This window comes from Cupressus sempervirens, chromosome 1 (genome assembly GCF_028749045.1).
Source record: "Cupressus sempervirens isolate cs-2001-9-10 chromosome 1, ASM2874904v1, whole genome shotgun sequence".
NCBI lineage: Eukaryota > Viridiplantae > Streptophyta > Pinopsida > Cupressales > Cupressaceae > Cupressus > Cupressus sempervirens.
Window position 1 is genome coordinate 469,648,007 of NC_143118.1, and position 26,399 is coordinate 469,674,405.

The following is a 26,399-nucleotide window of genomic DNA, read 5'->3' on the forward strand; positions in this document are numbered from 1 at the left end:
CAGGAATGAGGAGAGGTACCAAGTTAAGCCGACAGATCTTACTGAGTTTTTTCGAAAACTCACTTATTTTAAAAATTTTTTGCAGGTGCAAGCTACAATGCTGATCGAGCGGGACAAGATGAGAAGGTTCCTTCATGATGGGCATGCTGCTTTTTTCTGCTATCAGTTGAAGCATGGATACCAATGACACAAAACCTTGGATGATCTGTAGGTTTTTAAGCAAGCTTGCATTAGGCTGAACAAAGAAATTAGTAAGAAAGTGAATGCTAGAAAAGAATATTTATTCAGGCTGATGCAAATTCAAGAACGTAAAAGCATCATTTGGATGGAGGGTCCCTTAGGGTGGACTGCTTGGGTGGTCAATTACTATGATGTTCTTAGTAAGATAGTCCTTCTCCTCTTTTTGTTGTATAGCTGATTTTGCTCTTCCTTTGTGAGGCTTGGCCTCCTTGTTGATTTTCGTGGTGGTACCTTGGTTGATTTGTATTTTCTGATACTCTTATTTCTAATAGAAAAATAAAATCAAACCTGGTAATACCCTCGAATGAATTTTAAAAAGTGTTAAGAGACTACAAATACTTACAAAACTACCCTACAGATAATATTCCACATTAGGTTTAAAAAATGTCAACTGCGAAGACCCAATATTAAATACTCTCATAACTATAATAAAAACTGAAAATGAGAAACGGCCAATAAAGCTCCGTATATAAGCAATCGCTCCACTTTTTATAACTCAATACCATAAAATACAGAATGACAGCTCAAGTCATTTGCCAAGGAGCAGACAGTAACATCTACAATGATATCGCCCCATCTTAATAATTAATATTAAACATTTTTTTAAAATGAACCAGCCAATTTTCCCCACAAATGTATTACAGAGCCAATAACAAAATTCAAATCAATTAAATGAATAACTGGGTCCAGACTCCTCATGTTCCACTTACTCACATTTAATCTAAGTTTAATCCCTTGTTGTCAACTATGTAAAAAAGGTTCACTCCACCACAATCAAGATGACTAGATTCAAACCAGATTCAAGTTTTGTATTTGGACAGAAGTGGAAACAAAGTAAATCCAATCATATAGTGAAATGGGCTCTGCACCTATATCAGCCCAAATTTGGAACCCAACTTAGGGTTTGGTTTTGATATACATGACGAAGCCAATCACTGTCAATGCTGCATCTAGACCTTGACATGAACCAATTTTCAAACTCCCTAGCCACAATGTTCGCTATAATCGCCAGGTCACCATGTTGGAGATAATAATTGCAAAGTTGTTCTCAAAATGAAAAACAGCCTAGCTTTTGCTTGGCATTTATGTACTTGCTGGAGGGATGCTACAGGACAATATTGCTAATGATCTGTAAAAGGCAAATCTTCAAACAGATGAACTTATTCACTTGTAACAGATCCCCCTGATTTACATTTCCTTTCTACCGTATTCTCTAAATGTGTTATAAGAAGGATGTATTCTTGGGCAAAATGTGGTCCTCTCGCTACAGAATGTATGAATCAAGAATATTCATTTTGTCAACTAGTCGTGGAAATTTTCTGCAATTTGATTGAGATATTCCAAAAATGTTATTCATGCATACTGATATAGACTATCAGAGACGTGACCCCCAGTGAGGGAAGAAGAGTGATTGGGATTAAGGGGGCAGTAGCACTTCCCATTGCCAACATTGCCTGTCAATTAACCCCTGCTTCTTTTTTGAAATACTTAGATTTTCCATCTGCATATTTTCTGCTTCATCCTCAGCTAATTTATTTTCAGCTTCTTCAACAGCAGCTTGCTGACAAGATTGGAATCGCACTCCGATGCTTTCCAACTTTCTAGCAAGTTTTTCCTCTCCAAGAAATAACAGTACTTGTAAGAGCATCTTCAGTTCCTCCTGAGCTCGACTGCTAAGGGCCATGCTTTGCAAGTGTTCCACAAGAGCAAACTCCTCTCCAGGACTGACATGACATATCATTAAAAACTTATCAGAATTTAACATAGTAACCTCTAAAGAATTCTACACACCATTTAAAAACATGATAAAAGTTCCAACCTGCCAGCACGAATTTTTGTCCCATGAGCTTTACGGCGTGTTCGTATTCTTGTCCTTGCACGAGCTCCTCTGCTCAGCATGCTATAGGAAGTAGATGTGTTTGATCCTTCAACATCCCTATTATGAACAACAACTCATACATTAAACACTGAAAAAATATTTTGCAAGTTGACAAATTTATATGGAAATCAATTGAATTCTTCAGTCAAAAGATCAGGTGGCTGAATAATAAGTTATAAATGTCTACACATATCATTGGTTAGATTTGAGATTGTTATTTACGAGTTGAATAATAAGTTACAAATGTCTACACATATCATTGGTTGGATTTGAGGTTGTTATTTACGAGTTGAATAATAAGTTATAAATGTCTACACATATCATTGGTTAGATTTGAGATTGTTATTTATGAGTTGAACATAAGTACTGCCAATGATTTGGAAACATTGAATACAGTTGAGATCTCACAATTTCACCAATGTGACATATTCAACGATCTATACCTCTCTAGTTTTAATAATCAATCTCAGCTAGAGGTGCAAAGATCACCATCTTCATCCTCATCAAATTTCACGGAAAGTTACCCCCTTTCTTACATCACAGAAATGAAGATTAGCAGAAATGAATGAAAAAATTAGCATGATCCAACCTGCTTGCTTATAAGTAAATTATTTACAGGTTGCACTTCTTTGGAACTATCTGCTACAATTCCAGATTTAGGGGTTAAAATGCATTCCCTTCTTAAGAGACTTTTTTGTAAAAAATGCACTAGGAGCTTTACACATCAGCCATGTCGTATATTTTGCAAACTTCCAGTCTTGCAAGGAAAAAGAGAAGACTCGAGTAATTAAGTAAAAGTTAGGTCTCTAAAAAGTTGTTTGCAGATTGATATTGTCACTGTCAATCCAAGAAATATACACAGCAACAAGCCAGGAACTCCGAGAAGGGGCAGAGAAATATAGAAATGTGAAGTCTTATTCACACTATTATGATAGAGCTGGTGCAAAAGGGTACATTCATAGTATCTCCTATTTTTCTAAAGGATCACCCTCTTGTATTACTTATTCACAATTTTGTGTCAAGCTGGGGTGCAATGGCAAGTTAATTTCTAAAAGATTACATTTGCTATTTGCTAATATACGCCATTACTTTCATCAGGCTTCCAGATACATACAAAGCTTGCTGTGGAATCAGGTGAGCTACTAGGAAGCTTCCCATTTCAAAAAAATAATATATATTTTTCTAAGCAAAAAGTTGTGTGTAATGTTACACAATTAACTGATACCTACAGGCAACTACAAAAATATGTTTGGAAGTTAAAATAGCAATCTAATATTCTTCAATCCTAAATTTTCAATGGGCTTGACTGATAGATTCCTGCAGAATTTGTACAGCAGAAAACAAAGGGAGCATACAAGAGATGACATTTTATGTTTATACACTTCATAAGTGAAGCACAAATAAATTTACAGATAAAAGGTCCAGTGGATGCTATTATCATATCAAAAATTAATGTATCTTGGTGATGGGGATTCTTTAAGAGCTGTTAGGACTTTCTGTTATAAACCTATATTTTGGTGGGTCAAATGTTCTATAGTAAAATGCACTTTTTGTTTCCCTAAAGAAAAAAGTCTCAAATTTACCTCACATGAATATGGTGAACCTTCACAAAGGTAAAATAAATTTACCTGATGTCAACAAAATGAATTCTGAGAGGCAAAGTCATTGCAACAACATCTCACTTAGTGTGAAAGACTGTTTCTAAAAAAGATTTTCTCCATGCAGGGTTATGTTCTTAACAAGACAGTATATATACTATCTTGAAATCTGTCTCATTGTACAATGGTAAAAAGGTAATTATTTCATGGTAAGTTTGTGTTTTGACCAAGGCAGCATCGATATTGTCCCAGATTCTATCCTGGACTCAAAAGTTGACATCCACATTGGCCTCTCAATAAGTTTCTCTTCCACACACTTTTAGATGTATTTTAAGCCATCCAATAGTTCTCAGTTCTAAGTTTTTTTTTTGGGCATTATTGGATCTGTTTTAACTTTTCAGTATTTATAAAAATTCTGTTATCGACCAAATGTTGAATATATATAAAAACTTTGTTTTCCTGATTGTCACTTGCATTGCCTGTCTCCTGTTCTAGTTCAGACCCAGTCACCAATTTGGGTGGGGATTCTGCCTGGACACTTTATTTGGATGTAGAATTGTTCCAAATGGACCCAGGAAAACATGTAACGTTTCAAGAGGAATCTAAAGATTCAAAACAAACAGGAGGAAATCTGCACATTAAGATGCAATGCCAACATAAATAAATAAAAGTTGCTTCGTGAACCCTAACCCGTAAACCAAGGATTTCAGTGCTCTTGCAAAAGAACACAGACAGGTCAGTACAAGAGGATGTATGCTATCCTCTGTGTTACACATTTTGAATCGCAGGATAAGACAAGGTCCCCAACAAAGCAAACCTACAATCTCTACGATGTTAGAGGATCCCTGTCTTCCGAATGAGATATTTGATCTGGTCAGCAATTCTGCTGTGACACTCTACACAATGAAAAATCTTCCAAGCATAGTTACACCATGCTGGGGGATGGGGGAATAGGGGAACGGCACAATGGTGGGACAAGTCTCCAAGACGGGGGACCAGAGGGGTCTTAATTTGGCGAGGGCAGGGCGACTGTGGCAGGGAACAGGAGGGGTTGTATGTACTATACATATGGTACTTAAAATGCTAGTTATGAAAAGATGTATTCCAATATAAGATATAAAAATGTAAATGAGTAAATACTTGAACAATGTATTGAATTGGAATATGGAAAATTGAACATAAATAGTCAAATCAGCAAATAGTCAACACCACGACATCCCCCCATCCTCAGCAGATGTGGTGGAATCTAGTGGCGCTGCCAAGGACGGGGCAACAGAGTCCACTAGTACCAAGTTCATCCCCGTCTTTGGGACGTGGGGCAAAGAGGGAGGGCAGGGGGACGCGTCCCCATGTTTCTATGCTTCAAAGTAACTAAACAAGGCATAAATTATGTCCTTATAAAATGAAGCAAAAATTCCTACCTTTAGTTGCATGAAGCAGTACTTTCAATGGTGAAAAGACAATTCTGTAAGGGCAAAGTGTAAATTAAATCCATACTATTACCGTCTCCTCCATATTTTGCATTGTCCTCATAAGAATGATTGCAATACTTAGCTTTTTCTTCCTAGATGATGTTAAGCTTACTACCCTTTCCTGGACAGCGGTGGATAATGGGATTAATCACTCCAACTAGTAACACCAAAATTAATTGTTTTGTCACTAGCTTCTAAGGTTCCCATGTACGGTTTAAAAGCACGCCTAATTGCAGCCTAGACTCTTGCTTTTCATTATCCATGTGAGCAAACTTTTCCTTAAATTTGTAAAGATGTTTTGCTCAAGTGTATATCAACTTGGCTTCTTTTACCCTTTCTGGCCATTCCTCACATAATTCCAGGTTTCATAATACATCTTCTATAAGGTGAGCTTCCCACAATTTCATAATTTTTTATTCAGAAGAAATTGTAGTGACTCTGCAATCCTTGTGAACTAAATGTGTGGCATGAAGATTGGTGGAGCCAAATTCCACATCCCTACAGTTTTATGCTCCTCCATACTGCTACCTTGTAGCTTAATTCCATCTCCAAATTTCTATGATTGATTTCCTCCGTTCTTACCTTTTGACAGCTAAGGTTTTAATGTTTCTACTTTTAAATTACACTCTGCATTTTCTTCCTTGACCTCTTTGTCTAGTAAATTTGTCTATCAATCACTGGTTTTGAGGTTTGCTAAGAAACTTCATCTGATTTTCTGCGTCCCTTTTCAAGATCCAGGATATTAAAAAATCTAGAAATGTATTCGTCTTGATGACCCTTGGCTTGGACTCTTCTTCTCTATGAATCAAAATGGGTTGTAGAAATCTATTTGACAGGTCCAACAACTGTTTTCTATTTGCAATTGTTATGATTTCAATTGTTCGCTTCTAAATTGCTTGCCTCACTATTATGATTTCCTGAAGCATTTATATTATTCTGTAGTACACAGCATAGTTTAAAAAAATGGCGAAATATCACCTAATCTGCAATATTTCGCACAACTCTGAGCTGGCTGATATTATCCTGCCAAATATTGGCACCGTGAAATAGAAAAATATCACCACATATTTCAGGGAATGTATTGCATTAAAAATTAAAAAACCGCACAAAAAAATGTTGGAAAGTCTTCCACAAATTCGTTGAAAAGTATTTGTTGAAGATTCATTTTAGGTTAGGAAATAGTTTTTTTTATTTTAAGAGTCTTGACCTGTCTTAAACGAAATACATTCAACTCTCGGCAGTGACGCATTCAACCCTCAGCGATTTGGACTTCTCTACATTCGACCTGCACTCAGCTGTCAGATTTTCTTTGCATTCAACCTCATCTCTGCATTCGACCGCATTTGTCTACATTTGAGGCCATTGTCTATAGCAATTTGGAGTTTGGACTTCAACGACAATTTTTCCTTCAGTGATTTGGAGTTTTGTTTGATTTTTGTAGGTTGCAGGCTTCTTGAATCCCAGGTATGTTACTATGTAGTATTTCATAAATATTTTTATTTTATTTTATATATTTTGCTAGTAATTTTTATTTAAAACATAATTTCTTTTGTAAAATATAAATTATTTTTGTAAATTATTAAAATTTAAAATACATAGATAGATTGTATTTTCATTTTTTAATTTTCTGTAGTACTATTTTAAATTTTAGATTTTATATATAATATATAATAATTAGTATTTAATATTTACTGTAATACGAAATTACTAATAATATTTAGCAATTTACTATAATTCAAATTTATAGTAGTTTGAATTTTCTATTATACAATTTATATCAAATTACTAATACTGTTTTTTTTGTCTGTCATAGCAGTAAATAGGTTTATAATAAATAATAAATATATATTTAAATATATTTATAATAGATTTTAAATTTTAATAGATTATATTTTATAATATATTTTAATAGGCTTATAACAGTATTTTGAATATTTATAGAATATTAAATTTGATTTATCGCAAATTTAAGTGTTTTCTAATTATAATTGGTTTTTTTTTTTGCTACGTTCTTAAAGTCTGCCTATTTTTTCAAATGATGGCTGGTGGCAGAAAGGACTCTATATGGAAATATGGAATCCGAGGAGCAAACAAAGGACAAGTCCAATGTAGCTTTTGCCACTAGCATATGACTTCAGGTGTAAGCCAATTGAAATACTATCTTGCAAAGATTCCAAATAATGATAATTCACCATGTCATAAATGTACGGAAGAGGCTTCAAGAGAAGCTTTGACAAGCCTTCAAGAATTTGCACAAAATAAGGCAGCAAAAAGAGGACATTTGAGGCCATGGCAGCTTCAATGGGGACTTTTAGTTCTACAAGATCACAAACAAGTAAAGAGGCCTCTTCTTCTACTGCACCTTGGCTATGAGGATCCTTTATTGACAGATGAGCAGCTAGGTGAGTTTGAGATGAAGGAAGATGACTGAGGTGTGGATGTCACAGCACATAAGGAGGAACATGAGCTGGTCATCCATCAGAGGCTTTTGTTGAGCTTGAGGCCCCGATGCAGGCATACGTTGAGGATGTTGCCAAAGAAACAACTTCAACACTACCCACCCAGCACAAGCAATCTCTTTTGACTTTTACTCGTAGACACTAAATTGCTACTTTTAGTTTTCATTGATATTGAAACTTGAACCTAATATGTATTCAGAAGTTTTAGTTTCATGGAGATTGACTTCTATATGTATTGAACTTATTTATAATCAGATGGACTTGTTTTTTGGTATATGATTCTATCACTGTGTTAATCTACTAAATTTCAGTTGCTATATATTATTGTTTAACTCAAAACTTTTATTTATATATGGTGGATATCTCAAATCATTATATGTTCTACAAATTTGGTGTCTATTTATGAGTTTTAAAGAAATTGTATATTTTCAAATGTTTGATAAAACTGCCGACTTCTTGCCGGATTTTTTGCAGAGTTTTTGCCCATTCCGATATTTTCAAAAAAATTGGGCCAGACAAGAAATTGCCGAAACCGAATTTATAAACTATGGTACGCAGAACCAAAATCTGCCTTTGAAAATGCCAGATGATTGTCTACACAAAGTAATAATCTGTGGCAGGTTGTAAGGTTATCCTAATTCAAACTCAGATTTGGACAGTGGTGCTCTCTGCATGGAACTCTTGGGAATTGCCGATTTTTGTCTTCCAAGTCTAGACCAAAAATGCTAAAACTAAAAAGTGTTTTATCCTCGGGTTAACTGAACCATCATTCCATACTCCCAGAGTGATTATCAGATAATAAAATGTATTCTTAGTGACGTTCCTCCCCCTTGCTTGGTAACTCTCGAATACATTTTTCCTCCAATTGACGTAACCATTCACATGCCTCTTGATATTATCAAAAATAAACTTAAAATCTAATTTGATGTTATCTATCACTTCACCTTTTTTTGGACATAAATTTAAGTTTAAAGAGGGGATATTACACTTCAACGGAGGTTTTACAACCAAGCAACATTTCGAGGCGTTAAGACAATGTAACTGCTTACTGGATTTAAAGCCGAAGGTATTCCAAATCTAGAACTAATATTTTGTGGTTGGTGACAAATATTATCAATACAGTTTTCAATGTCTTCTAGTTACTACATAGTAGTCAGAATAGTGGAAAGAGTGGTGGAACCAACTGATTCAACATAGCTAAATATTTTAGCATTATAATAACTACTAGAGATTATTCTTAAACCAGATCTGACGTGTCAAGTGGTCTCCAGAGGACTGAGAGTACTAAACCCCATTTTTAGTACCTATTTGGTGGTCGGATTTATAATTTAAAGTCTTTTGTGCACCTCCTACCACAACCTATCCAGGTACAAAATGGAACAATTCTAGTTATATTTCCATACTATGACATTTAGACATCGTTTAAAGCATTTTACTCTCTTGCAAATCAATACTGAACTGAATCATGTGATTTTATTCTAACTTGTGATCCCATAATAGATGTCTGCCACAAATTGCGGCTCTTTATCCATGGCGATAAATATTGGTAAAGCCAAATTATAACACCACCGAATCTTCCAAATGTATAAGTAATCTACAAAAAAATTGAAAGCAGTAATTTTTTTTATTTGGAGAAAAAGCTATGGTGTATCAGATGGTTAACACAGTACACATAAATATACAGTGGAGTCAGAAGTTCCCTTGCCAGCACCATGTTATCTGTCTTCAAAACATCTTAGGATTTCTACAGGGGAGAAACTGTGGACAAACTATGAAAACTGTTATTTAGTAGAAAATTTTTACAGCATGAACCAAACATGCCAAGAAATGGCAAAGGTAGCAAGTCCATTGGCACGGTTCATATTACTCCCAAGCCTGATTAAACCAAAAGAATATAAAATTAAAACATGTAAGGTAAACTCAGAGATAATGTCATGTGGGCAGGCTTCCATAAGGCAACCCTCATCTGCCAAAAGGCAGCTAATATGGCCAAGACCTAAAATATATCCTTTACCTTTAACCTTAAATAGTACTTTCAATTGAGTAAAATTTGTATTTAAATTTCAACAAATACTATAAAACCTAACTATGATAGATAATGCAGTGCACAAACATCATACCCAAAGGTGTAAGCACTCATTCCACTTAAGTTACTGCTGGTTTCTGAAACAGTATCGTCATCTAAATCATCCTTTGTCATGCCTTCCATCTGCAGCTTGGCTGCAAGGAGTAAACGTCGCTGGCGGACAGCCAAATAACGTGCCGAATATTTTCCTACCTTCTCTACACCTTCTTCATAGTCTGATATGAGTGCATTCGCGCACTCAACAGCTGCACATTTTACCTTAGATTCTATCAATTCTCCTGTGCCATGTAAAAATCCTATCCTTAAAGCCTCTGTCCATTCTCGAGCAGTTAAAAGCAAATTGATAGCACTTTGAATGTCTTTGCAGTAATCTAATGCAATCTTTGCAGCATCTGCTGGCTTTCCTAGAGCTTGAAGCTCTTCACAAAGGTCATTGGCTAAATTTAAAATCTCAGCAGTTGAAAGTTTTAACAAACCTCCCATTGTTAGTGCTTCTTTCCACAGACCACCTGTACGCAATGCCCCTAATGCTTTATTGAAAGAACAAGAGCTACAGTATGCCATAGCAGCTTCTTCAAATTTTTTTTCAATGACTAAATGATCCCCCCAAGCTTCCAATATTACCAATTTCTTTTCACTATCTTTAAAAATATTAACTGCAAGAGGGAAAAGTTTTGGATTGCTCTTAATTAGCTGTAAGCACTCACCAAAATATGAATCTCCTGTTGCAGCAATATTCTTTAAGGCACTCTCATACTTACGCAGCTTGCAATCTATAGTATAGCGCATAAGCAAAGGTGACATCTGTTCAAGTTCCTGTAAGAAAGGAAGAAATTCCTTAGGATCGCGCTGTGAGTTCAGAGCAACAATGGCAGCAAGATGCAAATCGTACAGTCCTAATGCTGCTTCAAATACAGAATCAGGATCTGACAACCAAAGAAGATGCTTTAGAGCTTCTTCTGAACTTGGATTTGATATATCAGATGCACCACCTCCATGATTCATTTTAGTTGAAATTTCAACATCCCGCAACTTTTTAATTCTTCTTAATGCTTCTTCCAGTTGTGGAGGATTATTGCAAGCCAATGTAGTCAATATGCACAATTCCCTTGCAGGGCATTTTGGAGCCTGTTCTTCAAGGGCTTTTCTTATAGCCTCCAAAACAGATGGCACCTTATTTGTTGCCTCCGTATTTTCATCTAACAGTGCAACTTTCTTTAAAATTTGATTATTACATTCAAAAGATGAATTTGTATCTGGCATGAAAATCTGTGTGCCCAAACCGTTCTTGCCATCTGGGGAAAATGGCAATAAAACATTTTTGTACAGCGTCTTCATAATGTTTTCATCCTTTAGAGCACATACAAATTCTGTGATATGACTTAAGTTGTCTACTTGCCAAACAAATTCAGTGGCAGCTTCAACAAAAGTTTTCCAACCACAGTAATCAACTATTACATTGTAATTTATCCTATGTTGCCTGACCAAGGAAACAGCATCTTTGAAACGCCCTTCAACCAGTGCACCAGCAATAGCTATCAAAACCAATTTTCGAGGATAAATGCTTTCCAAATTTCCACGGAATGTTTGTAAGATTACTGCAGCTTCGTCACCATTTATGATACCAATCAACTTTGCACCTCTTTCCCATACCTTGATCCCATTGGAGGTTTCTTCCTTGTTATTGTTCATCCCACCTTGAAGTCGGTTTTGAGCAGTTCTTTGTGACTCAACATTTACAACGGATTCATGAGATCCATCTACATGCAATATTTCATCAACACTCACAACAAAGAGGAGATCCTTTCTTGTCACATAGACAAGATGAGTAACCACTTGGTATGCATTGCCTGCAGCACTTGCATAAAATGCAAAACTAGTGCAGTCACTACAGATAATCCGATCATTGAACTGTAATTTTCCATCTTCATCAAGTCCAAATAATAAAACCTTCACATCCCCTTCATCATATACAGAAACAGCACGCATCCATGGGCAAAATGCCAAAAATCCCTTCAAGCTGATTGGTCTCTCTTTGTACAACTCTGTCAATGGCATATGTACTCCATCTTTCGACATATATAAAACAACAGAACCATTTATCAGTTGAACAAATGCTGTAGATTTCTTCATATTATTTGCAGAAATGGCTACCACTGGACTTTGCATAACTGTATGCACATATGATTTGACAACCCAACCATTGCATGATAAATATTTGGACTCTGCATCCTCTACCTTATCACAAACAAGCTCAATTTCCACAAGTATACTCACCTCATTATTTATATCACTCGTTGAAGGACACTGTCTCCAGTTATCAGATGTAAAATTTGAATATAGACAAACTTGATCATCATTAGAATGCAATACACCTAGGAGAACGTTGGAATCTATCCATGTCATATGCCTAAGGTCGCCAAATGCTATCTGACAACTGTTCTTATCAACAATTGTTGTATTGTATACAACATCTTCCAGTTCATGCCAAATACTCATCTCTGGAAATTTCACGACACTCAAATTGCCATCTGAGAGTCCCACAGCTAACTGAGCCTCTAAATCTCTACAAGTAAAAGCAACACTCTGAACAGAAGACTGAAACTTAAGCTTGAAAAGAGACATGGGAGGAGGCACAACAGATAAAGATAGAGGTGTAACAAGCACTTGCTTGCCATCAATCACCAAGGCTGTAGAGTCGTCACAAACAGCACTTTCCCAGCAGAGATGTAAATGGTGGACTAATCCACAGGAAGCCCAATGAATTAACTGCATGGGCCTTTCAGGGTCCCAGATAAAATTCAACTTGTTCTTGCCCATGTACCTCCACTCCTGCTTCAGATACCAGTGATAATTGCTGAAACTCCAAACTTGAATGCTAGAACCCTCTTCATATCTCACCGTTGCAGCCAGCAGTTCTGAATTGCAATTCCATTGCAACATCTCAATTTTGGCTTCTGTTAGGCCATATAATTCAAATGAGCTTCTCTCCAGTCCATTTTTCTCAAAGAAAACTACAGAAGGAATCTTTTCATGTTTGCTTCTGTTACATGCGGCTGCTACTTTTGCTCCGCTGGGCATCCAGTCCATAGCTGCATCCATGAAAAGCTTCGGTTCGGAACAGGAATGCAATGTACCAGACTCCCTTTCCCAAACCCTGAGTCGCTGCAAACCTTCTGAGATTCTTGGCCCTTCCAAAGTAGCAAAGTATTTTCCATCACCTCGCCAGGAAATTCTCACTTTATTTAAGCATCTGGAGGAGCCACTGAATGTAACTTCTGCGATCTCTGGAATCACAGTCTGACAAAAAAGATTAGCAATACAAGTAAGATACTTTCCAAAATATTTACTACTTACAGATGCATACAAAATTATGTTTCGTGATATTTCCTCTACTCTTTACAGTGAATTTGCGAGAATATTTTTTTCATTAAATCCGAAAAAGGATTTTCAAATCAAAGAGAAACAATTTCTAGCATTTGAAAGCAATTTCATGATGTTATTGCATACCTCCACGTTATGGTCCAGATCATATTTTACTTCATAAAGCACTTCCCAATCCTGAGTCATTAATAAGAGCTGCCCAAAACCAGTTGCCACAGCAAGAAGTGCTCCATCTGGGCTGGAAGCTATGGTCTTGACTCCACCCTCTATCCTGCCAACCACCTCCACAGTGCTGGAAGTAGGATTGACCAACAAAAGATCTCCAGCAGAAGTCCCCACTATCAATGCCTCTTGCTCTATACGATAGTCCATTCCGGTGATATGGTCTTCAATTTCTAAGCCCAAAGCCCCTTCTGATGGTAAGCACAAGTTTCTTGTCCATTGTGTTTCCTGCAATTGCACAAATGTTAATATTAATAAAAAATAATAAAAGCTGATTCAGTTAATGAAATATTAGGTTACCTAATATTTCAAAAATAAACTGGTGCAATACAACAATGCATGGGCATGCACATTCCACTACACTGGTATGGCAAATGATCAACAAATTGAAGCTCCCCACTCCTTGATCGCCACATTAAAACATTGGATGGATATGGAGTTGGTGAGCACCACATGTTTTTGGGGAATATATCATAAAACTGTTTTCTGGACGAAATGGAAGTATTGATGGCAACAGCAGCAGAGAGATTAGGATATAAAATTGAATATATGACACTGGAAATATTTGTTAAAGAAAGAAGAATTAGGGAGAATGTAGATCTGAAGGAAGTGTAGCTTGAGATGAGAATCAAAGGGGGAAAAAACAAGAATAATTGCTCAACTCTTTGGAATAGATTGGCTCAACAACAACAGAATAATCAGCTAAAAGAGATTCAAATTAGAGATATCACTTGGTGCAAAGGAAGACATGGTTGTAGTAATGGAAGTCAATCTGAAAACTGTAGTTGAATTTTCTGAAAGAAGATAAATTGCGAATTCACAGGAACATAGCATGGTGTAGACAATTAGAAGAAATGGATGGAAACCAAGTGGAGAAAATATTTAATGACAGAAATTAAACTCCTGGATCAGGGCTCCTTCTTGATCATTTTTTACAATGCCAATGATAAAAATTTGATGTTCCGGGGGTGGGCATGGTTTTAAACTTTTATGACTTACATGTATACCAGTATCTACATTTGATCATGGGCATCCCACTTTCATCTACAAAAATAATTGATACTTGAGGTCCCAATATGGGTCAATGTTTACAAGATTCCATGAATTTTATGGGGAAGAAATTCTCAAGTGGTGGAACCATGATAGATTTGCAGAGATTGATGTGGAATCAAAATCAGGGAAGAAGAAGATCCCTCACCTTCAGAAATAGTATAGCAAATTAATAAGTTTTATCAGAGAAGAGACAAAAGCATGAGATAGCAAAAGGATAGGATAATTGTGTGCAAGTCCTGCCCAAAATGGTTAAGGAAAACTAAGGTTGAGAAATATCAGTAGTAAACTAATAATGTAGACGGTCTAAAATAGTATTCTTGTTTGATTAGAAGTGGTGATGAGTGTTCCACAGATAATCAAAAGTCAAAACTCAGTTAAAACACAAGAAACTTGGGGACTAGGGTGCAGAAGTAAATCAAAATCTGATATTTTGTGAAAGGGTTCTAAGCCATCCACCAAGGAATCATTAAAAACTAAAGCCTCGAGACATAATAATTTGATGTCAGATGCTTACTGCCTCTAACAATTCCCAACTCTTCAGAAGGCTCATAAAGGATCAAAATAACAATATTCTGCTACTTCAAGAGACTAAAAAACAGCATTAAAATTTTCCAGCTTATCACAATTTCTACTTGGAAAAGAAATGGGAGATAGCAGATGCAATAAGCACAGAAGACGATTAGTTTTGAGTGAAACCCTTGAATCTTTAAAGCATATATCTTGTTCTTGTAACTTTATCTTTTCATAATCATTTAAAAGGGAAATTTCTCATCTTTATGCATCAGTGGTGGTAGAGTAACAAAAGAAATGCTGGCAGAACTTGGACCTCACAAGCAATCACCAATAGAATTTTGTTGATGTTAAGAGGAGATTTTGATGCTATCCTGAATGCAGCTAAGATAATGGGAAGTAGTCACTGTTTTGCACAGTATGATCTAGTAACTTTATTTATCTAATCAATAAACATTTGAAGGGAAACACCCAATATTTATGCCCCACCAGAGGTACAGTGAAAAAATAAATTGCTAGCAGAACTTCAAATTTAGAAATAATCATTAAGATATTCTTTGGATTTTAAGAGATTGCTACGCTATCCTAGTGCAGCAAAGACAAAGTAGAGAGTCAACATTCCACAGAGTATGACAGATTGCAATAAGTACATGTCAGGCCTATGGAAAGATTCTCTGACCGAAGATTCAATGAAAAGCAGATTGGCTGATAATAAAAAGAGTTGACAGAGTCCTTATAAATGTAATGGTAATTGCATATTTAAATTAGAGACAAAAGGCTCAAATTATAGAAATTAAAAGATTACATAATGACTATTAAAGAGACATTGCATTTTTTAAATACCCTCCCTTAATGGTCATTGTTCTAACAATCCTATAGAAGACATAATATGCAGATCATTTGGTCAGAAATCATAGAAGGCTGCACCTTTCTGGTCATGAATGCATAGAACATTCTGCAAAATGAGTATGCCACTGAGACCCTCCCAAAATTTGGAAAACTTTTGGAAATGATCAAGAAAACCAAAATCCTTCAAACCTGATATTGGGAAACAAAACCACCCCTCCTAGCAGTCAGAGATGCCGAGATAAGCTTCTGCAGTTTAACCAGGATCTTGAGGAAATCATCAAACCAGGAACCCACCAATGCTTGAAAAACTGACACGTTTTGTTTCAAAATCAGGCAAAAACATTTGCAGATGAGTACTACAACTCAAAACAGACTGCAAGAAACCACGATTTTTTAGCAGAAAAGCCCCAAACCCTTGATGTGATGTTGAGATCACCCAAACTTCCTTTTTTAAGGAGACAAAATAGAAGTACCAAAAGTAATTTTTTTAGGAAAAAACTATATAACTTTAAAGTATTTTTTGAGGAATAATTTATAAAATATTGCAGTAATTTTTTGATGAAAATTGAAAAAGCCTTTTAAGTATTTTTTTGAGGAAAAAAATTCAAAAACCCAAAAGCAATTTTTAAGGAGAAAATCGAAAAAACCCAAATGTTGAAACATCAATCATGATTTTTTGTGGAAAAAATTATGAAAAGGCAAAAACCATTTTAAGATGAAAATCAAAAAATCTAGACACGGTTTATGAGAAGAAAAAAATATCAAAACCCAGAAACAATTCTATAAGAAAATTGGAAAAATCAGATAGAATTTTTAAAGAGAGAAAACGATCAACACTCATGACCCTTATTTTTGGGAAAAAATGAGTAAAACGCTTTTAAAGACAAAATTACAATTTTGGGGAAAAAATCACACAAAACCCATGAAAACCTTCATTGCTCCAAAAACCCTCGCTGCTGTAGATGACCAAAAACTTACAATTTCTGAGGGAAATAATTGTGCAAAACCCTAAGCACAAACGTGGGCTCAGAAAACTCACAATAGGGTGCCTTAGAAATCCATTCTTTCTAAGCCCAAAGGAAGCAACCTTTGGCCTCATGGAACTCTAGTTTTACACCGTGAGGTGGCGTACATAGAAGATGACCCCATCACCATTCCCCTACTGGTAATTCCTCATTTCCCCTACCACAGTTGACCTTAAGAATCAATCAGTACATATAGACAACTTAATATTATGCAATAATCTGTATATGCAATTATCAGTTATCAACAACATATCCTAATCAGTACTGAGCATACATAACAAAAATGCATCATCAGTCACTTTTCCACATGTATAAATGTTACTTGTCATGCCATATATAAGGAACTAATATCAAAGACCACAGCATGTGTATGAATCTGTTGTGCCAAATTTGCTTACTTCCTTGTGATTCGATGCCCTCTTGACAAACAAGGGTCTTGTCATTTTATAACTCTTTAGGAGGAATAGACGGACGTGTCTTTTGAGCTGATATCCAAATGAGGTGTCTAACATGTGGCTCTTGGCAGTAGTTTAATGTTTTAGTCTGAGATAAACATCTTTTAACAAAAGACATTCTTCCTTTCTTGGTATCCATCGATGAAGCTTGATCAATATCCCTTTACAGATCAATACGAAAGAGGCTTCATTCTCTAACATCAGCAATTCAAATCATACATGTCAGAGATGTGAAACCATCTTTCCTTATTGCAGAGACGTGACAGAGGTTGTGAAGTCCCACTATCATGAAACAATTTCTAATCAGATGCCATTGATCTGGTCTGGATCATGACACTTCATTGATGTCTGCTTGCTGTCTATATTTGATCTATATCTGCCTGGGTCAATCCTCTTATTCTTATCATGTTTGATCAAATGAAATTTTCAGATTGATCTCTTAGATCAATCTCCTTCATCAAATGGAATTCTTCTGCCTTATTCATCTTTACAATCTGCTCTTAAAACCTGAATAATATTATTTTTAATTTTATTGTTGCTTCTCTTTTCACTTGAATTGAGTCTCCTTCGCACAATGCACTTTATTCGATAAAGGGATCGCCACCTTTCATTATATTTGAGTCACCACTTGCATTGTTGCCTTTAAGAATTTCACTTTTCTCTTCCTTGGATGTACCTCAATTGTTGCCTTTAAGAATATCATTTTTCTCTTCTTTGGATGTCCCCCTCATATAAAATATACCCCCCTTTATATCTTCCCATGTGAAGGAGAGTCACAACTCGTCATCATGGCTCCCCTTTGCAAAGGTCACAACATTTGGACGAGTTACAGCCCTTTATAAGAGTTGTGACCTTTCATGGTTGCAACTCTTCAAAAGTGTCAGAATACCACCCTCTCCATAACTTTTTCTTTTTGAAGGAGTCACTTCTTGTTTTCTTCTCATTTCTTTTTTTGTTCTCTTCTATTCATTCTTCCTTGCTCCGCACCTTCACTTTTTTCTTCCTACCTTGCTTCCCTTTCAAATGAAGTTCTCTTCTCCCTTTTCATATCTCATGTTTAATGAAATCACAACTTTTCATTTCATGACTGTTGACCCTTTGTCATCCTTTTTAACCCTTTTTCATTTGATGACTGTTGACCCTTTATCCCCAAACTTGGCCAAAAAAAATTGTCATCCCGAAAACTCATCCCCTGCCATAACTCTTCCAGAAACTTTGGGTAAGTTAGGAATCAGCTGCCATATTCCTTGAGATAGAGGGACTGCATCAAATCCATTTTAAAAGTTCATCTTTTAGGATGCAAGGAAGGAATGTGAGTAGGATTCTCTTGTCAGAGTTGCATTTTAACCATGCTAAGTCTTAAGGTTACTGGCAATAAAAGGGTCATTTAATCATTGGAATTCATAAGCTCTGCAAGAGGATGATTACATTTAATTGTTGGAATTCGGGGAACTTGGTGAAAGTGAGATTGCTGGTAGACAGGCATCTTTGGAAGGTCCTTGAAGGAAGCAAGCTTGTACAATAATGTTCTTATATTGGATCCTTGTTGCTCGAGTTCTTTTCCGCACAATGGATTTCTCTTCAGTTGTCTTGTGCTTATGAGCTGTTTGTCAAATACTTTGTTCAAGCCAAGCAGGTACAAGTCTCCAACAACTAAACCACATGATTTTGGATAACATGAATCCACAATGATTTTGGATAACATGAATGTCTATATCCATCTTGTTTTCAGACTTCCATGTTTCATCTACTTTGATTTTAGCCTTCCATGTTTCATCTACTTTGTTTTCAGTCTTCAATATTCATCTACTTTGCTTGAGTTCTTCCATGTTTCAACAGCTTTGGCTTAGAACTGTGAATAACAAGATAATGAAGTAAATTCATGTCAGTAGAAATTGTAGAATAATCACCCTGGTTACAAGTCGATTGTCCAATCACATTAAAATCAAAACAGGAACACGGACCCCTGACATCACCTTCAAGTTCTTTTTAAAATAAAAAGCAATTGTATTAATATATATTTTCAAGTGCTTTGTGCCATTGTCTTCTTGGCTTCAGAGATTCACGTCCATGTCATCCTGGTGCCAATAAAAGGGTTTTTGGGCAATATAAGTGACATAGGTTTGCTTCTCGGTGGGAATGTCATTCAGGTATCTAGTCCCACAGACAAATAACGTGCTTTATATTTCATAAAATAATTAAATAAAAAACGACTTTAAAAAAGAGCTCAACATATTCCCGAACAGAAGCCCTCAACAAAAATGGATAAAACATGAAGCTCAATATTCCACAAAAAATAAAACCTCAACAAAAAAAATTCAACTGTCATCCGACCTAAGATTGAGTGGGAATTGCATGCTGCTTACTACATCAAAACTCGAGTTCAAATCTTGTGAATATGATGCGCCTACTCACTCTATTAATTCCTGCTATAGATTTGTTCTTATATATAGTTTCTTAACATTATTTTAGTTATAAAGTACAGAACAAATATTCTTAAATAGGCTACTAGAACGAAGCTGAAGAAAACTCCGAAAAGATCCCTAATACCTGCAACTCTGAAATGCTAATAATGATTAACGTTAACCTGTTAGATTTCTCCTAAATTTCTGCTCGCCTAATTTTACTTCGTTTTATACAGACATAATTTTAAAACTGTTTATGTTAACACTAACATTCCTGAAAGATGAGGTTTTCACTCCTCTTAAAGAACTAAATATACTAAATTGTGGACTTCAAAATACAAACAATCTTACATTAGCTGCAGAAAGGTTTATTCCATGAAATAAATAATAGACAAGTCTCTTGGGAAGATAGTTTTATTGATTGTAGCTTGTATTTGTATATTCCAAATGACATTGTTATACCTGTCCTTTAGCTACTAGTACTAATATTGGTGAATATGGCCTCAGTGAATTCAAAGTGCTTTACAATCCTACAGGTAAAAATCACATTTATGAAAATTGCATATCAGATCTGTTGAGGAAGCTGTCTAATTAGAAATTTATCTTGATGTCTAATATAATACAATTCTTTTGAGGTGGTAAAACATTAGCTGTAGGTTCAAGTCAAGTCTTACATGATAAATTCATTTGGACAGATATCCCATTTTACCATTTGCATTTGCAAATGCATGTGTTTAGTTTTTCAGATCTTGTATTCAAGGATGACTCATCAATTATCAAACATGACATCACTTATCAAACACGAATCAACAAAGCCAAATTGAAGGTGAATGCCTCCCTTCAGGTTGATTCTTGGATTTATAATGAGATCATCTCCTTGAAGAAAAATGTTAGAGAATTGCAAGACAACTTGGAAAATGAGAAAACTAAAAGAATTGAGCTGGAAAGTAAAGTTGGGAACATCCCAAAGAAGCTCATGGCCTATGAAGCAGGGCTGAGGCAACTGGTTAAGGACAATAGACAAGGAATGGACTGGTTACCTCTAGCTTGGGCCACCAATCAACTGGGTAGCCACAAGGGAGATGATTTCATCATTGGTTCCCCTTCCAATACTCGCCGCCGCCGCACACAAGCATGAGGTTTTCACTCCTCTTAAAGAACTAAATATACTAAATTGTGGACTTCAAAATACAAACAATCTTACATTAGCTGCAGAAAGGTTTATTCCATAGATAATGTTCGCTGAAGAAGCAAAGAAAATTCGGCTGTTTTCCACATCTAGAGCTGAAACCAGGAGCTCTTCGTCCTCGTTTAGCAGCTTCACTTTAGCTGTAAACTCCCTAAACACCTTCAAATTTTTCATTCTGACAGTTCGTAAGTTAACCTCTCATGCGCTCTGAAAGTGGGGTTGAATAGATTCCGCAGGCAAAACCCTTGTTCCAGCTAAAACCCTGCGTCTTCAGAATCCCGGAGACTTCATTAACTCTACTCGATTCTGTTGGCACAGCATTGTTTTTTTAGCGACTATACTCACTTTAAGCTACCTATCTGCTACATCATGCGCATCCATGTATACAGATTTTTAGGTATGATAATAGTTCACTTAACTTTTTATTTATAGATATATTTAACAAGGGGCACATGTGCCACTGTCCCTCCCTTCATTGAGTGAAGTGGGGTAATTAAATTACTTTTGCAATTTTATTTTTTTTAAGCAAAAATTCGTTGAAAATAATTTTTTCCAGTTACTTAAATTTTAAAAAATGTTGATTACTTAAATCAAAGTACCAAAATATGTAGTAAGTTTGAGCGGTGGTATTAATGGTATAAAAAAAATTGGGTAAAATTGTAAAATAGTAGCTAGTAAAACATAGTGTAAACTTTTTAAAAATAACATTTTACAATTGTCAAAAATAAACATCAATATAAAACTAATAAGAAATATATATATAATAAGAAATAAAAGACATTTAACTCTATATTTGAACTTGGTAAGATAACTAGTAAAATATAGTGTAAACATAAAGAAATAACATTTTACGAATTACAAAAATAAACATAATGGAAAACTAATAGTAAATATATTTAAAATACGAAATATAAAACATTTAACTCTATATTTGATTAGAATATCTAAATTATACAACTTAAAAAACATTTAACTCTATAAATTCATATGACTTCTTCTTCATAAACTATCTTAAATAATAAATGTATTTAAAATAAGAAATATCAAATATTTAACACTATATTTAATTAAAATATCTATATTTGAATAACATTTTACAAATTACAAAAATAAACATTAATGTAAAATTAATAATAAATATATTTAAAATAAGAAATATAAAACATTTAACTCTATATTTGAACTTGGTAAGAAAAATAGATAGGGATAATTAATATTGATTAGACATTCATTTGTGAGGTGGACGATAAAAATGATTGTTTTTTTTAAGTTAATTCACTTGTCACAAATGTGGAAAAGATAAAGTTGTAATTAATGCATTCATTTATGGAGTTGTTAGAAAATATTTGTATCTTTGTTGGAGAAAATTGAATTTTTTCATTGTCTCTTTTATCATGGGCCAATACAATTTTCAAAAAATTGTATTTTTCAATTTCAAAAAAATATGCAAATTAATATCGCTTTTGCAAACATTAGTATATCTTCAAATTTTTAGATTTATATAACTAATATGGAATCTCATGATTCCATTAGTTTCGTGCGAAAAGCAGGAACTAATAACTATCAATTGCACCTTAGCTCTTTGATGTGCAATGGGTATTTAATAGCTATCAATTGCACCTTGCTCCTTGATGTGCAATGGGTAAGCTCAATAGGTATGGAAGTCAACTAAGAAGATTTTGTTTCCTTTTGCTTATATTTTATAGTGCAACATTTTTAAGCTTGTATATCTTTGCAACATTTTGCTTTTCCTTTTGCTTATATTTTATAGTGCAATGTTTTCAAGTTTGTACATCTTTGTATCGCTTTGATTATTTATTATCCCTCTCTTTCTTGATTTGTCATCCCCTCTATCTCTATCAAACTTATTAGCCCACATGAAATGTAATAGAAAATCCATAATTTTTTTTCCCTCCTTCCCGATATTTTTTATTATATCCAAGGAGGAGAACAAATAATTACTCTTCTAATGGGAAGGATGAATCATCCCTTCTTTTCTATTCCCATACCATATGTGTATCATCCACAATCTCATTAGTGAATTTTAATAATAGATCATTTTAAATGCACATATATACTAATGAGAAAAAAATAGTAAAACTATTTAATTTTTCACACTTTTTAGCCAACATCATAGTGAAAAAGATATCAACCACATTTCTTACCTAGTATTATAATGCAAGAGATGTCGCCATACTTTTTGTTTCTCCTCTCTAATAACTTTTATTTTGTATAAGGAGGAGCACAAGTAGTAATTGATCCTCCTATAATAGGAATACCATTAATACTTACAATGAAATCCATGACTCATTCGTTTTTCTCTACTCTCCTACCATGTGTGCATCACAAATGAAAGAGATCACACATAATATCATCACATCGACTTACTTAAAGTCAATGAGAACAATTCTATTACAATCATTCACTTGTAATGTACAATAGTTTGGTCATTGATTGGAAACATTTTGTCATACATGAGGTCAATTACTTGGCATGATGTTGTTTTTGCAATAAAAGCATCAATGAAGGAATGATAACTTTAAATCCATATGAAATAAAACATAATCAAAACAAATCCTTTCAACCAAGATATAATTACATTTGATTTTTGAGAGGTTTACATCATGTGTGTGTGTGTGTGTGTGTGTGTGTGTGTGTGTGTGTGTGTGAGAGAGAGAGAGAGAGAGAGAGAGTTTTATACTATTTTATTTGAAACACAATTGTAATTTGTTAATATTTTTTGTAATCGATATGAAGATAGAGAAAGAAAGAGGGAAAAGAGAGAGGAAGAAAGAAAGGGAGAGGATTTAGAGAGGGGTTGAAAAAAAGAAGGGTAGAGAGAGTTGGAGAGAAGAAAGGAAGCCAAAGACATGTAGAAATATAAAAATGGAGATATATTGAACTATACAAAGAGATAGAGAAAGATGATTGAATGTATTAAAAATAAAAAATTATTAAATTGAACATAATTTTTATTTTTTTGATCCGTAAATGACCAAGACCTTATGAATTATATTAATAAGAAAATATAAGATTACATATGTCTCTGTTCAAGCGGGCACTGGTAGGAAAGAATGGAGAAGAAAACCTCCAGTTTCACCGAGAACCACTAGGTCCTATATTAGATACAGCAATAAAAGGGGCATACCCCATAATTAGATTACAATTTCCATTTAATATTGTTTGAATTCTTTAAGAAGCCTGCAAATTATAGGATTTTTTAAACAAAGATATTCCTCTCTTTTTGTTTTGTATCTTTCAATCAGAGAGAGATTTGATGATTAAATTGAGCATAATTAGAATTAAATTGTAAAATAAATTAAAATTAAGTTTTGAGTAAAACATTTACAAAATTAAACTATATAATTTCAACATTAAAATCACTAATTAAACCAATTTTACACAAGATTACATTTTAAACATAAAATACTGTTGAAGTTGCTTTAAAACATTGATCAATATTTTCAATAAACATTATTAGAAAATATTATTAATTAAAAATAATAATGTTATTAGAGTTAAATAAACTTAAAAATATTATTTAACATGTTTTCAGTAAAATGTCAAATTTTAAATAAAACATTCATTGAAACTAAATTTGTTTTTTATTGGATTCATATTTGAAATTTAATGTGTGAGGAAAAAAAGTATATAATAAATATACCATAAAATTAAAAACAAATCAATTATGCATCCCCAAATTATTAATGAATCTACTTCATTCTAATAAGCAAACACAACATGATTTGTGTAATTCAAAATCTCAATAGAAAAAATAAACATCATTTAAATTATAAACAACAATAGAAGCATTTATGGGCTTGTCCCTTTGGTGAAATGGTGGGGTTTCTTGCCTGTAGGACCTACAACCAAGGTTCAAGTCCCCACAGGGCCATTCTCTACTATGGATCTTAATTGAGAATGTTTTTCCATTGACCCTTTGTGAAATAGTGGGGCTTCTTGCCTATAGTGCTTACAACCAAGGGTTAATAAAACTTAGCTTGTCCCTTTGGTGAAATGGCAGAGCTTCTTGCCTGTAGGGCCTACAACCAAGGTTCAAGTCCCCACAAGGCCATTTTTTACTGTGGATCTTAATTGAGAATATGTTTCCATTGACCCTTGGTGAAATAGTGGGGCTTCTTGCCTATAGTGCTTACAACCAATGGTTAATAAAATGTAAGCATTAACTAAGGCTCTAGAGTTGGTTCTTGGTCTGCAACGAAAACGCCCTCGGCCACATCCTTTCCTGTGTTAGGGTGTGTGTTCAATTCTTTGACCCCATGGATGAATGCTCTAGGGTTTGTGTTTATCTCTCCCAAGGGCGTGGTTGTGGATGGGTCTGCTTTGGCAACATTTGCTCTGGACTCCTTGCATGGCAATGCCCTAGTTGGGACTTCGTCCTTTCCCACCCAAGCATGTTGTGGCACTGGTTTTAGTTGTCGCTCTTTGGTTGCACCTGCTAGGACAGTTACTGCTTTGCCTCTTGGTGCTACTAGTAGTTTCACCATTTCCTACACAGACATTGTTGCTTATGAGGTCGACCTTGGTGGTCTGAATGTGCGTTCGAGGATTCGAGATGCTGAGCCAGTGGTTGTTAGCAACCCGATAATGATTGATTTAGAGCCTGATATTATAGATGAGATCTCCACTCAATTGCACGATTTCTCATCCATTGTCATTATCTTTCATTTTAAGGGTTTCTGGCCCTCTCTATCAAACCTGGACGCCTGGATTGGTCATGTTTGGGAGCCCCTTATTTCGGTAACTACTCAAATATACCCTATGGCAAGGGGTTTTTTCATTGTGAAGTTTGATACTACTAATGATAGAAATGCCATCCTATGCCATGATTTCTCTTGGGGGGGAAGTTTCCCTTGATGGCTAAACCTTGGTTTAAGGATTTTGATTCATCGACGAAATCCTTTAATATGATCCCTCTATGGGCCAGGTTTTAGAATCTCCTCCTTCACCTATGGCTAGATTCAGTCCTAATGGCGGTGGGGGAAGCCCTAGGGGACTTCTTGCTGGTTGATACTACTTCTTCCAATGTGTTTCAGATGACATATGCTCCCATCTTGGTTGAGATCGACATCTCCAAGGGATTCCCTAAAAAGATTAAGTTGGACTCTCTGCTTGGTTCTTGGATCCAACTTCTTGATTATGAGAGTTTCTCCTTTCGTTGTAGGAAATGCCATAAGACCAACAAACTTGTTGTCTGATGTTCCTCTAAAAAATCTAGGCTGGAGAAGTTTCCTTCTTGGTGGAAGGGGGTTTCGAATGATCACTACACGGATCAAAAAGCCCCCTCTATAGGGGATGGTGACTCTTCTCAAGACACTTTGGTGGCAGGCTTCATTGCTATCTCGGATGGCACGACTATTGCGCCTATGTTGGTGACCTCCTCTGTTCACCCTCTGTCAGATTCTGTCTCTAGCATTACAATTGTTGCCCCTCTTGGGGCTTCGGTGTCGGTTGTTGATGCCCCATCTTAGGATGTTATTTTCCCTGTTTCTATCGCTAGGGGCTGGTTATGGTGATGCTGACTTTGTGTAACACCCTGCCAAGGGATCCAA

At 35.1% G+C, this 26,399-nt stretch overlaps 1 protein-coding gene across 2 annotated transcripts; it reads right to left on the minus strand.

Annotated features, from left to right (window-relative positions):
* Window positions 1-890: 890 nt before the first annotated feature.
* ABO1 (IKI3 family protein) lies at window positions 891-21,225 on the minus strand. Of its 2 annotated transcripts, none has more exons than XM_089828264.1 (5): window positions 20,842-21,225; window positions 13,245-13,568; window positions 9,769-13,034; window positions 2,060-2,176; window positions 891-1,964 (listed from the first exon to the last, which is right to left on the minus strand). In XM_089828264.1, exons 1-5 carry the CDS (start codon window positions 20,998-21,000, stop codon window positions 1,658-1,660), a joined length of 4,173 nt encoding a protein of 1,390 aa, XP_089684390.1. In that variant the 5' UTR covers window positions 21,001-21,225; the 3' UTR covers window positions 891-1,657. The 2 variants fall into 2 exon arrangements, with proteins under 2 accessions (XP_089684390.1, XP_089684393.1); XM_089828267.1 differs by lacking the exon at window positions 20,842-21,225 and adding an exon at window positions 20,678-20,828.
* Window positions 21,226-26,399: the final 5,174 nt, after the last annotated feature.